Source organism: Pygoscelis adeliae, unplaced genomic scaffold (genome assembly GCF_000699105.1).
Source record: "Pygoscelis adeliae isolate BGI_AS28 unplaced genomic scaffold, ASM69910v1 Scaffold21, whole genome shotgun sequence".
NCBI classification, from domain to species: Eukaryota; Metazoa; Chordata; class Aves; order Sphenisciformes; family Spheniscidae; genus Pygoscelis; species Pygoscelis adeliae.
In genome coordinates this window covers 1150105-1163961 of record NW_008824243.1, presented here as the reverse complement: position 1 = coordinate 1163961, position 13857 = coordinate 1150105, and the positions used below count along the sequence as shown (strand labels likewise).

General features: G+C 39.8%; 1 protein-coding gene across 3 annotated transcripts in view; it reads right to left on the bottom strand.

Annotated features, from left to right (window-relative positions):
- The window catches only part of MTUS1 (microtubule associated tumor suppressor 1), a 92442-nt gene that overhangs the window by 17690 nt on the left and 60895 nt on the right, over positions 1–13857 (bottom strand). For all 3 annotated transcript variants that reach the window (XM_009335127.1, XM_009335129.1, XM_009335128.1), the window contains one exon: positions 12044–12261. In XM_009335127.1, coding sequence (XP_009333402.1) covers positions 12044–12261 — 218 coding nt within the window. The remainder of the gene's footprint in view (positions 1–12043; positions 12262–13857) is intronic.

The window sequence follows — 13857 nt, the reverse complement described above, 5'->3', positions numbered from 1 at the left end:
TCTGCGGATAATGGAGCTTATTTTTAGCTGTTTCGAGCTTGCTATACACTGCTTTCACGCTTAATTTGTTGATGCAAAAATAAGCCACGGGAGGCCTGAGCTGAATGGGAGAGCCACAGATACAGCAGCTTTGCTGCTGTCAATGCCCAGGCTTATGTTCATAGCCCCTGCGCATGCAAAGAGCTTGAAACTCACTTTGCATGCTTTTCCTTCAGCTAGGATACATTAGACAAAAAACAGTAAAAATGCACTGGCCCAAAAATCACTTAGACTTTTTCCATTAGCTACTACACAACTGACCACAGTAGATGAGTTTGCACACTGACAGGGCCACACCTGCACCTGGTTTTCCCAGGAAAAGCCTCACCTTTACAGCAGGTTCCCTGTTTACCCCCAGTCACTCTCGACACAGCCTAATCCCAGGCTAACATCAGCACTTCGTCACCAGGTCGCACAGTTAAGAGCGCCCTGTCCTGGCAGTGGGGAATACTCACTGCATGCCTGCAGAACAAATAAAGCAGTAAAACACACTGTTCTTCAGAAAAAATAGAGGGAATGAGCACCCAGAAGCCAGCCATGTATTAAGATCTGACACAAGACTAATCAAAATGAGTAATTTTTATGCTATGCACTCTCATCTGCTGCAAGTTATAGGAAATTCTGCAGCTGAAAAGGCTGGTTGGAAGAAAGGGCCAGGCCTTTACTGGAAACATTTGTATTTTTGACCTTGTATGGGAAAGATCCCCTTTTAATCACTACAGTTTAAGCAGTCTTAACAGTTATTTGGACACTGACACACTGGTAGGGGTATTAAGTAGCTGTGTTGCAGTTTTACATTAAGCACTTAGAAGCTTTTTACAGTGACAGTGGGCTAAGATTGAAAACCACGCCTCGCCGTCCACAGTAAATTCTCAGGAGAGCAGAGAGCTCAGTTATTGAAAGGACTCGCCCTGCTCCTCCCTGCTCAGGAAGGAGAGATGAGTCATCTTGCTCCTGTTCAACACCAGTTCCTGCGACGGACACAGCATCCAATGATGAAAACGTGAATGCTGCAGTGAGTTATTTGAGCCACATCCTAGCACGCTGGGACACAATCACGTAGTGGATTTGCAAGCAAGTTAATTACCAAAGCACTTATTTTCGTGCTGCGGGCTCCTGATGGGATTTTCCAAAGCTTTTACAGTAACCTTGTCCATTACTAAATTAGTGTACAAACACACTTAGATTTTTTTTTTTAATGTGCCCCCTCCCCTGGGTTTGCATATTCATTCTTTATTCTAATTCTCAAAAAGCCTTCCTTGAACTTGATTTCTTCCAGCCCACTCTGCTAGTAAAATATCTCAAATTTCCCCCCCTCAGCCTAGTGGCTAGACCACGCTGCAGACCCTTTGGAAACGCTAACATTTTCGGTTAGTGTTTCCAAAAGACCTGCTTCGTGATCCACACATTTTCTATTTGTTTTTTAGATAAAGCAATTTGATAAGCAAAGGGCATATGAGATCAGAATATACTAAGGACTGACACTGTCCGAGACTAAAAACCCAAAATAAAGTAGAATAACACTGCCTTACTAATTTTTTTTTTTTTTAATGTTTCTTGCTTTCTGCTGCTCTTAAACCCTTTTGCTTTTTACTGGTGCTGTTTAACCTTGTGCCTCAACCTCCAGCTTGTCCGTTCATAGTTTTGCAGATCAAGAAATCCAGGCAGACAGACTTGTATCATCACCTCCTGTTAAAGAATCTATTCAGAAAAAGCTAGCCATAGAGACTGCCAGCTTACAATAAGAAGAGTAAGTTGCTCATAGGGTTAAGCAGCCACATGAAGTCGTCAGACTAACTAGCAGTTAATTTAGCACACTTTTATCTAAGTTCTGAGAGAACTGAAGCTCCAGGTACGGGGCTCTCCCCAAGAAAACATGAAAGTTTCCAAGACCTGAAATCTAAGTGCAGTGAAATACCAAAGACCACTTGAATAATCCAGTAGGGCCATCTTGAGTATTTAGTTTAAAGACAGTGCTTTGGGCTGGAATATCGAGCAACCTTCTAGTTTATGCTTTACAAGATTTTAGTTGAAAAATCAATACCAGAAATTGAAAGAGCAGAACCAAGTGGGAGCATACAGGATCAAGCAATTTTGGCATTGTTCATTAATCCAGATAAATGTCGCAATAGAGATTGTCCTCACTTAGCTGTCAGAGACTCAAGGAGGGTATTCAATACCAATTTAAAGCTGTTTCTGGCACAATTTATGAGTTTATGCCAAGATCATGTAGGATGACACTGGTACCTATTTTTCTTATTTCAAAAGAATCTATTGTAGGTGCACAAGAAATCCAGTTGAGCTTTAGCCAAAACATCCCCCCTACCATAAACATGGAAGCTGTAGGAAGGAACGAGAACAGAATTTGGGGATAGAAGCTTTGCCGCAGGCAATATCAGGGTGGTGCACCTCTGCTATCAGATGCTACAATAAAATTCTCAAAATAAAGGAGACTTGGACATTTCTTGTTCTGTGAAAGATTAGGCACTTAAAAATCCTTCACGTTTTGAAAATTTGACAAGCGAGTTCAGGGGGACGTGTGCCCCATAGCAAGGACTTGGGAAGGTGAAGTATGCCCCACTACAACTGGATGGAAAAAGAAGAGATTCAAGGTAGAGGAAGTCCAAGGGTGGAGAACATGACAGTTTCAAGATGACAAAAATGACCAAGTCTGGAATGGAATAAATTAAAAAAATTCTCACTCATGTTTGTGTTACTGGCAGTTACACAGCCCAGTTACAGGCTTAAGAATATTTCTGCTGGCAACCAGCTATTTTTGCTACAACTTGAGATTCAAACAGGCCAGCCTAGGGTCATTTTAGATACAAACAAGGGTGCAGATGCATCAACATCTGAACAGTTTCCATCACTCTGCTTTAAAAGCAGGAAGCTCTACAGAAGTCCACATCCCAGAATGAACAAAAAAGGTATTTATACCAAGCACACAAGCAGCCAATCTTCCTGCCTATACTAAATCTTCACATGAGAAGGACATGAGATACCTCCAAGAGCTCAGGTTATCAGCAGTTCTCAAGCTGGAATGGGTGGGTATTCCTCAAGCATCCTACAGCTCCTTTGCAGACCCCAAATCCAGGACCATGCAGTTTTATGCCAAAGTGGCAACTCTTGTTTCCTAGAGAGGACACGCGACTAGCCGGACTAACAATTTCAGGTTTCCCAGCACAGTCCTGCTGCTGGCCCGTGAGGTGGCCCTGGTGTGGGAGCCCCATGCTCTGCCTGCAAGTCAAGGCTTTGAGAGCCACAGATAGGCTGTGCTTGGCTGAAAAGCCCTAGTCACGTTTTGCAAGTTTTTCCTCCATATTAAGAGCTACAAGTCCTTCAACAGCTACTCAATGGAAAAGAGCAAACCATGGCAGAAAACAGGTTTCAAGTATCCATGTCCAAATAAGCTAACACCGCCCATCTGTTAGTAATTATCCACACATCACAGTTCACATTTTAAACAACCACACTCCTTCTGGAAACAAAACGTGTACTCTTTTGGAGTTGTACTGAAGAGAGAAGAATTCACAAGAATCAATACTGAAAAGTTCACATTTATATACCAAAATATGGGGGTGTGTGGTTTTTTTTTAATTTCAAGCAGCTATGTCACACCAATATCTATGTGATAAGCTACCTATCACAATTGCCTAGTCTACCCCATGCAATGTATCACCTCCTCCAGGAGCTATGTGGCATTTCAAGCTTCTTAGCAAGCTTCCGTCATGGAGTGAGATGGTTTTGTTAAATTTTTCATCCTCAGATTAATGTTTCCCAGATCTTCCTCAAAATTGTACTCGTGTGAAGCCTTATATCTTCTATCCATTAACAGGTTCAGAAGAAGCATTATGCATTGCACGAACCAAAAACTGCAAAGCACTAGTACATCGCAAAGGAACAGCCACAACCCACTTCTAGGTCCTGAAATATCTCAGGGAATCAGGTCGTGTCGTGGGACTTTTCCCCATGACACAAACATACAGCGACCATACTGGAATGTTCCCCTCTTAATGGTGGGATGTGACATGGTCCCTGCCTGGAGAAAGTGGAGAAAGGCCCAGACGATGTCGGTACCAAGCACTCCACAGTATGTGGGCAGGCAGCTCCGAGTCTCACACAAAGGGCAGCAACTCTACCTGTTATAGGCAGAACTGGCAGGTGGAAACACCTCTGATCTGGATGGCTGTAGATCAGCCTTCTAGTTTTATCAGCAATACACTTTGTAAACAAGTAATTTCAAGAGTCAAAACTTACAGGAGGAGAACATTAAATGTTAAATATAGAAACATTATGATGCTTTTTTAAGAAGCATTTTATTAGACCAGACTAAATAAAATTTGTTCAGAGCACATAAACCAGAAATTCATCAGCACAGCTAAGAATGGAATCACTTAAATGTCTTTTACTGTCATATACAGGGTCAAATTAATTTTATTCTGGGGAAGAAAAGCCTGAGTTTTGCAAGCCATTTGCTGTCAAACCACAAGCACTTACTCCTAAAATTAAACTTGGAGAGAAATACTGAGCATCTTAAAAACATAATAATAAATTATAGTTATTTGCAAGCACTTCTGTAACACATGTACTTAGACCTTACAGGAGATGAACTTCGTTTGTATGGAAGAAAAGATCATAATTAAATATTTTTTAATACTGGTACAGTCTCAGTTGTTAACAGACCTCAATATAGGATGAGTCTGTTCTCATCCGAGGAGATATTCCTCTTACAAAGCGTTAGAAACTGGAGTCTACTCCATCCTGTGCCGTACCAGTCATGAAAAGATGAGCATCATCATCGGCTGTAATGTAGAAATTGAGTCACATCTTTGCATAAACTCCAGTCACTCATGTATCATCAGCTATAGCCTGGAGGTTAATTATGAAGGGGTAACAAAAAGGCTACTCATATCCACTTTGCAGCATGACATTTGCTTTGATTATTTTGGTCCTTATACTACAGTATTTCTACCAGTCCCAGTTCCTTCTTTGCTGGCAAAACCCAATCCTCTAAATAAATCTAATTAGAAGTCAGCAATTTTAGAAACAAATTTTTTTTAAGCTCACCTGCTCCCCACCCCACTTAAAAAACGCTTGAAATGTCATTTCTCTCACATCACTCGGACACAAAAGCAAGCTAAAGAAATGCGCCAAGGACATGGCACAACAAACAGGATTTACACGCTCTGCTCCATGTATATTTTTGAAAGGAGCAGCAGACTATTACTGCAATAAAGTGAAAGTGTCATTAACCAGCTCAAATCAATAAATATAGAGTGAAATGACTAGTTCCAAACTATTCTTGGCCTTGTTTGTGTTATGCATTGCCTTCTTACCAAATGAAATAAACAATCAGTTTTCACCTTGACTTACTACTTCAAACAGAATTCAATTAAACCTCAGAATACAACACTTAAGTGATTAGCTGATAGAGACTCACTGTAATTTCTAGTATTTTACTTTTCTCATTTGCTAGGTACATTTATGGAGAATCAGATGTTTATTCCCTGATGTTTAGTGTGTGAAACACTAAAGCAGAAAACCAGCCAAACAGGAGTCCTTTGAGTTACTATATATTTAACACGGATCGTATACTTGTGGGCTCTTTATGCTTTTACAAGCTTTACATGGGATCTTATTCTCATATGGGATCTTGTTTTCCCATTAGAAGTGATGTCCACCTTCATGCAACAGCTTTTCAAAGTTAGGTCCAGATGTGGTAATATGGGCTATTTAGCTTTACTTCTCTAACAGCTTGTTTTCTACTTTACAGGGTTTCTGAACTCCAATATTAGTTTTCACTTGTCACATTGAATGACTCCTTCCTTCCTTGTAAAAATTCCCATCTCATAAAAAATAAGTTTACCTTAATTACTTATTTCTCAGTATTTTCTAAAGTTTGTCTCAGTTCATCTGAGTATGACAAAGTCTCCATCAGATCCCATGCAGCCTTGACAAGTTATACTGTCATAACTTAAGTTCTCATGTCTATAAAATTATAATTATCTTGATAAAGTTCTTTGAAATGTTAGAATATGAGATCCTATGCTTGAGCACAATATTACAGTATTTTCTTTACGTCATTCCATTTTTAAGGCTGTTTAGAATTGCATCTGAAAAGACAGTACAAAACAAAAGATGGAAACAAGAAGCAAAGATGTTATTTTTTTTCTTCCGCTAACAGCTCCCTTTAATTTTGATTTTGTAATAGATACATCTAGTTTGCTAGTCATTAATTCTGCATATTCTTGAAAAAAAGTAATTGGGAGAAATAACAAGGTAGTCATGAGAATCAACTTCTTCATGGAAAGCAACACTGGTTGCCTGAAACACCAAGTTTGTTTCAGTCAAAGCTGTCTTTTCTCAAGACACCTTTTGCTAGGAGTAGCTATAGGACAGAACTCCAGATTCTCTCCAGCTGTAACCCATTCTGAATACCCAAGTGTACCCAATAAATTGCTTAACCAAGGTGTCTTCTAAGAAGTTATTTCCACCAGAGCCTAGTTTCACAGTAATTAATGGATTAAAATATTTTTCCAGATGTTACAGCTCACAAATCTTCAACCTGTTGCCAAAAATATTCTTGTCCATCAGCAGCCATGTGTTACAGGGACCCTGAGAATCATTTGAAACTTCCTTGCTTTCCAACAGCTACCCATCAGATGCAAACTGCTAGAGCCTAGGTTTGCTTTACAGGGGGAAGCTACTGTGTTATTACTCACTCTACTGAACAGAAAATATTTGAATTCCTCAAATTCAAGATATTATCTTTTGACTTCTGTTCCAAGTGTTGTTTTTTTTTAATCTAAAGAAACACAAGAATTATCTAAATCAAATATCCTTATTCTCTCTTATAAAACATTATGTCCATATTTTGGGAATCCAGATTTAAAGAGAAGTACACTTTGGATGAAAATCCTAACGAGAACCAGCCAAGTTTGATGTTAGGTTCTAGAAAATCAAAACTATAAATTGAACTCAAAGACAGCTGCTCTAAACAATAGGCCTTCCAATATATTTTGGATTTATAGGCCAGAAATATGACTGTTCCAAAACTCTTCCTTTTACAATAAATGGTTTTGGGTTTAGCGATGCAATGTGTACTTCTGCTCCTTAAGCTAGATATGCATTTCTCATTTGAAAAATATAAACATTTTCTGCTGAACTTCCACAAAGGCCAGGATAAATTTCTGATACCTGTGTCCATGTATTCCAAGATGGAAAAACAACTCTTTAAAAGTGCTAAGAAGTCCCCAAGAAAACTAGTATGTCAACTCTTACAGTCATCCACGTCAGGAAATGCCAGTTATAGAAATTAACCATTAGTATATGAGCTACTATTTCCCCCTAGAAATACTCAAGCCTTTTTCAGCCACATAATTTCTAGCACATTACTTATGTTGATTCCTGTGTCACATCCACAGTTAGTGGTATCCACATATTATTGTCAAGGCTCTACAGCCTCTCAAATGGCATTTCCCTCTATGAAGGAAACTTCTTGAGAATGTCACCACAGTCATTCCCAAGTAAAGTTTGAACTGTAAATACCAGTCTTCCCACAAACATACCAAGAGAAGCACAACAGTGAAATTTAGTTTCTGTTCATCTCTCCAGCACAGACACAAATTTGAAGCTCATTTCTACAGCAGAATCTGTTCAGAGCTCTCGAAACACTTAGATTCATTTATTAAACTAGAAGAACAGAAATGGCTGTTTATAGTAATTAAACGTCTTACCATCTAAAGTTTTTTTAAACAGCCTGAGTAGATCCGAATGTGGTAATTTATGCATTAAAATGAGAGGATGAAAAGGTAGTATTTGTCAATTCACACTTTGAACAGTCACAAAGCCATTCAAGTCACTCTAACAATACAAAACCTTTTCACTTAAAACTAGATCGCCCTTAAACAGTCAAAACCAGATTTAAAACCAAGCTAGTACTGTGCTGCTAAAACAAACACCCTCCACCCCCAAACATGTAAGAGTTTATATATGGCAGTGAGTTAGAGGTTCAAACGTCCCAGCTGCAGCGCTCACAGCCATGAGGCAGGGGACAGCCATGAGGCAGGGGAAGGGGCTGAGCACCCCTCAGGAGGTGAGAAGTAGACACTCATGCAGGAGTCGCCACTGCCTCAGTCTCATCAGCTGGTGATATACTTTTGCAAGACATCACAACTACAATCCGAGTTTGGGATTTTTGTTCCTGGCATCCTGGTAGGAGCATCTGGCTCCTACCCATGGCTGCAAACCTCTTGGACACATGTTCCCACCCCACCACTGGTGGTTCTTCACTCCTACTCCTTCCCGCAGTGAACCACTGCGCGGGGGCATACCCATAACACTTTGGGTGTTACGGACAGACATATAAAACTAGACCCATAATAATTTTTTTTTCTTCTTCCTGACTGGATGCCTGAACTGGCTCCTCAAGGCCAGGCAAGCACCAGCCCAGCCCGTGCAGACACAAGGGCAAAGGAAGAGAGGGAAGGGCTGCAGGAGCGGCAGCCACGGCCTGACTTACCGCAGACATGCTAAACCATGTATTTAAAGCCTCCACGAATGCATCTGCTACTGAAGGAGCAAGAAATAAATTCAAAATTAATATGCAACATGAATACCAGGGGAAGTTAAAAGATCAACTCAAATGCAATGGTGCAAATTTCAGAGCTTAATGCAGTTGCAGGTTAACAGATGGCGGCTTTCCTTGGCACTTCATGCAGTTATTGTAAATGGCTGATTCCACCATTTCCTCTGTACTGCCACTTTTCCTTTCTCGCTTGAACTTAAACAGGAAAATAGTTATGAAGTCACAAGAATTACCAGGGGATCAGGGGGAGCACAGTAGTCTAGAAACACTAAGCTTGCTTTTGTGATTAGCCCGCAGTTTGACACGTTTCTAACACCGCTAGTGCACATACAGCTGCACTAACAATGGAAAAACTCGGTACAGCATGGTGTCCTCGCCAGCCACACCATTCATTGCCATCATGTATTCTGGATGCCAAGAGGGTTTCCATCTGGTGCTAACCCCGTGCAACAGTAGCTCCTGCGAGGTAGAAATTGGGTTTTTAGGATTTTTAAATTCAGAAGAGTCTTGGTAAAGGTAGTTAAGCATGGAAACCCCCTGGACAAACCCTGATAGCTTGAGCATGAAGGTGTTATCAGAACCAGCTGTTAGTATTGACAGCTCCGAGATAATGCTTGCAACAAACAGGTTTGAGCTCCGGCAGAGTTTTGTCAGAGATTCCTGCCCAGCCAGAAACAGCACAGCAGCATTGCTCAATCTCCTTTAACCCTTCAACAGCAGCCTCTCAACTTCACTCCAGATGGGCTGGCTGCATTTTCGACAGAAGTCATTGCCAGCAAGTCCTGATTTCGTTCGCAGCTATATCCCATTTCAAATGGGCTCATAAGAAGCAACTTTAAGCTTTTGTGCAGAAATGCACTGGGACCTCTTGGAAAAAAAAGGAAAGCAAACCCAACAGCTGAATCACCTCCCAGTAACTTCAGCTTTGCAGGGAAAGCAAGAGAGGCTGGGGTAGGTTTTGCCAAGAGGCTCAGGCTGGGCTGCACAGCCTCAAAGTGACCTAACAGCTCACTCCAGCTCTTTTCTCTGTTTGGCCAGGCAGCCTGTCCTTGACCCTATCTCACCCTCGCACTGGCTCTGACCACACATTAGGATGGTTCACATCACTAACCTGGCAAAGAAATGCTCTCTCTTTGGCTGGGTTAGCTTTCTGGTAGTTGCAAGCTGAATCAGCCTTCTGCAGGGACAGACCAGCACCAGTGGAGTCCAGAGCAGGACCTTCCTCTGGTTACAGCAAGCTGTTTCAGTTTACATCATGTCACTTCACACTTGCTCTACTGTGAGGAATGGAAGCCCAGTTTTGTTCTTCATGTAATCAGCTAAGCATGATTTATTTTATTTTTTTTTAAACCAGAAAAGCTGAAGCTACTTTCAGTTGGCTCTGCAGTAGTTAAGCTACGAGCCCCTGCCTTACAAGCTAAAAGCTAACTCCCCAAGTTTACCCAAAGAGTTAGAAAACGACATCAAAGGGGCCCCCTGGGGAAACTTCAGAAAAACAAGCATCTGGCCAGTTGAGATTAAGTTAGCTATACCAGACTCCATACCTCACCAGAAAGGAAAAAAAAACCAAACCCCAAACAAACCAAACAGAACCAAAACAACTCTTCACAGTGTTCCCTAAAACACAGAAAACCTACAGGATGTTTCCCTCAGCTAACTACCAGATTCTGAGTATTCCTTACACCAGCCATGGCAGAAGAGTCCTTCTCACCCCTATGGTTAAGTACACAAGAATAAGACAGGGACTGTTCACCAAGCATTGTCGTATCCTGGGAAAGGAGAGAACATCATCAATACCAATAACTGGTATGAAAGTATATCAATATGTCATATTTAGCCCGGTTTCATGTGTTTAGACTTAACTCTCCAAGACTCATTTTATACAATTTGATAGAAGTAAAATTTCTTTTTCATTTCCATCTGCAAAAGAATATGAAGAGCAAGAAGGAACAAAATTACTAGTTTCCTCCACACAGTTCTCTTCCCTCCATTTTCAACACCACTTTTTTTTTCCTTTTTCTTCTCTTTTTTTTTTTTTAAATAGCCACTACCATTATTCTAAAAAAACAAACAAACCACACCACCATGTTTAGACTAAGATCCCTGTAAAATAGCCTGGAAGAAGTGAGTATGTATGACAGGCTTCTTCTCATTAAATATTACATTGATAAAGTATTCCTGAATTTTAAAAAGTTGCAATACAAAATATTTGAGAGAAGAATCTAGGCCAAGACATTTAATTATAGAAGTTACCAAAAATCAAGGTGCTTATTATACAGTAATTAGAAGACTGCACAGAAGTTTAGCAGTGAGTATTTCACATGTAAGTTTCACAATTTCATATTAGATGACAGGCATCCAAAAATCCTGTATCAAATTGCTCTGAAGATCTTAAACTAGTTCCTTAGAAGAGAAAGGTGTTCTAATCAAGATTTAAAAAAACCAAACCAAACCCACAAAACTGGCTAAGAACCACTGCTCTTAGTGAGTTGAACGAGACTTGGACTTAAATGCAATATTTTTAGATTAAATGACAGTGATCAGGTATTATCCCACAAAAAGAGAATGTTACATTTCTGGCAGCATACTAAGACAACTCAGTGCTTTTTTGTATACCAGACTATAAAAGTCACCGCATATCAGAACAGCTGAAATAAAATTTATACCAATCTTGCAACATTAGTTATAAATGCAAGAGAAACTGCTATTAAAGCCTGCATCAACTGTTGCAGCATAAATCCATAACTGTTATTATTTCCTTAAGATTTTTCTTCTCAGAAGTTTTCAAAGCAGACCAAAAGTCTCTAGTGTAATATCAAACTGATTCGGTCATTATGTATGTCAAACAGACTAGAACAAATAAACATTAAACCACATCAGATTAATTCCACTCTAAATTCCAGGTGCATTTTTTTTTTTTAAATGGAATGTTGATAAGTTTAAGACACCACCAATAATGCAGGATTCAATAAATAAAACCATTATAACTCACACTTTATTCTGAATAGCTCAAAAACTTATCTACCCCTTATATACTCTTCTATCCAATGTCAGATAACAAAGTAAGGTCATGCAGGTTATCTGTTGAACCTAATCTTTCCTACAAGGGCAGAACTTGAAGTATATACTTGGAAAGGTACTCAACTCTGAAGGACTCTCTGACTACAAACATTTAAAAGCTTCTCTTCTAAAAAGGATGCGAAGCTGCAAACAGGCCATAAAACTCAGTGTCAGGGGTTTTATTTTTTCTATCCAACTGATGCCAGGAGCAGGTTTACTGCTACCTCCACAGGAAAACAGAAATCATTGGAATGGAAATACACACGTTATGTATTGGTATTATTAATATTTTCAGAAGCCCTTGTTGAGAAGAGTTCAACAAATTAAAGCCAAAATTGTTTAGCTGTGAGTTTTTACCTCAGACTGCAGGTGCTGGATCACAACTGTTAATGCTTCAAACTTCTGGTTACTGCTTGTCAGGAATTTTTTCAGCTGCAGGATGATTCCACTTTGGGTCTCACATTTTGTTTTGTATTGTGTCAACTCGGCTGGTTTTGTGCCAGGCAAATGCACATCTGTGGAGGCCTGAGTCTGTATGCATGAGCTCCTGGGACTCCGCTGCTTGCCCTTGTCAACTAAAACAACAACAACAACAACTAATTAATATGCACTTTATGTTGAAGTCTCACCAAAACTTAAGACAGGTGCAAAAGAAAGCAGTTATAAATTCTTATAGACACTTCCTGAAATATAAACGAGGAGAAAGGGTTATTTCAGTAGCACTGCTGAGCAGACACTTGCTGCCAGGTTAATTTCTAGCACCATAACCTTGTATACGATGTTTTGCACTTCATCCTTACCTTCATGTATTCTGTGGCTTACTTTTCAGCATATTCTTCACACTGTGCTTTGAATAAATATTTTCATAAAATGCAAGATCTTTCATCCCACCTATCTAGTAACTTATTTCTAACATAAGAGCTGACCACTTTTGTTTGCAACATGGATTTCATATTTCCTGCACGCTAAAGTATTGCTGAATACAAACCCATTTTCCCCTACATTTGCTTGCTCTTTTTCTTCCTTTCAAGATTTTCATTGCAAAAACTCCCCTCTCTGCAGCTCAGGTTTGAGCTTTATTAACTAGAGGTCTTGCAGCATTTCTTAGCGTCAGCAATTTCAGTCGCAAGGATGAGACTTTAAAAAATGCTCTAAAATGTAATATATTTCAAGTTTGCCCTGCCACTATTCACGATCCAAGAATTACATCGTTGATTTAATATTCCTAGTTATGTAGCAACCTCAATCCCTTCAGAGTACACAATCATCTCATGTCAGAGGCAACCACATGACATAATGCAGGCTTGACTCGTAAACACTGCAGCAGTTACGGGTTTCTCTGCTGTCTTCAGACTGGAAAGGTAGTGCAGTACTGCTGTGCACATGGGGCCAGTCTTCCCCGTTTGATCACATGGGGAACAAGCAAACGCTTTTGCAATAAAAGGCTGATGCAATGCATAAATATCCCTTGGCAATTTAATGAAGACATCTAAGCAGATTACTTTGTACAGTTTCAACTTGACAAGATTTCTTCAAGATAAAGTGAGAAAAACTGAGAGGTGAGATTTGGAGAAAAGAAAAATAGCCACATGCGGAAAAACAGGGGACAAACTAACCAAATAGAAGTAGTTGCTCATGAATCCTTTCTGAAGCTCAAGCACCTGGTTTGAAGGTTGTCAAGTGGCTCTGGAATAGTCCTAACATTGTAAGGTTCAATCACACAACTGGAGACAGTATTAATAACAAAAGCTTTGATTCTCAGTTAATGTTAGTCTGACTGACACATCAACTATTGCATTGATACATCAGTCTTGCACAGCCTTCACTTGTTTTCAAAGCATCTGAAAACAAGTTTCCTGTTCAAAATACTGATGTCCTCTGCGCCTCTCTTACTGAGCTGAGTATAAAGTGCCTCCTGAGCCTATTAATTTTCCAAATAAATCCTCTCTAGGCAGGATTTTCTGTCATCCTGCATAGTTAGAGAATTGTCAGCATATTGCTTCATCATGTTCAGATGCTCTTGTATTATTGGAGATTTCACTACACTTTTGCTCAGAGATGCTGACTGTTAAAGGGTATATTTTCAATGAGAAACATACTGTCATGGAGTTTAATAGTAGAGCTGTTAAAAGGCATATCAACATGATAACCCAAATCAAAATACAAATCTG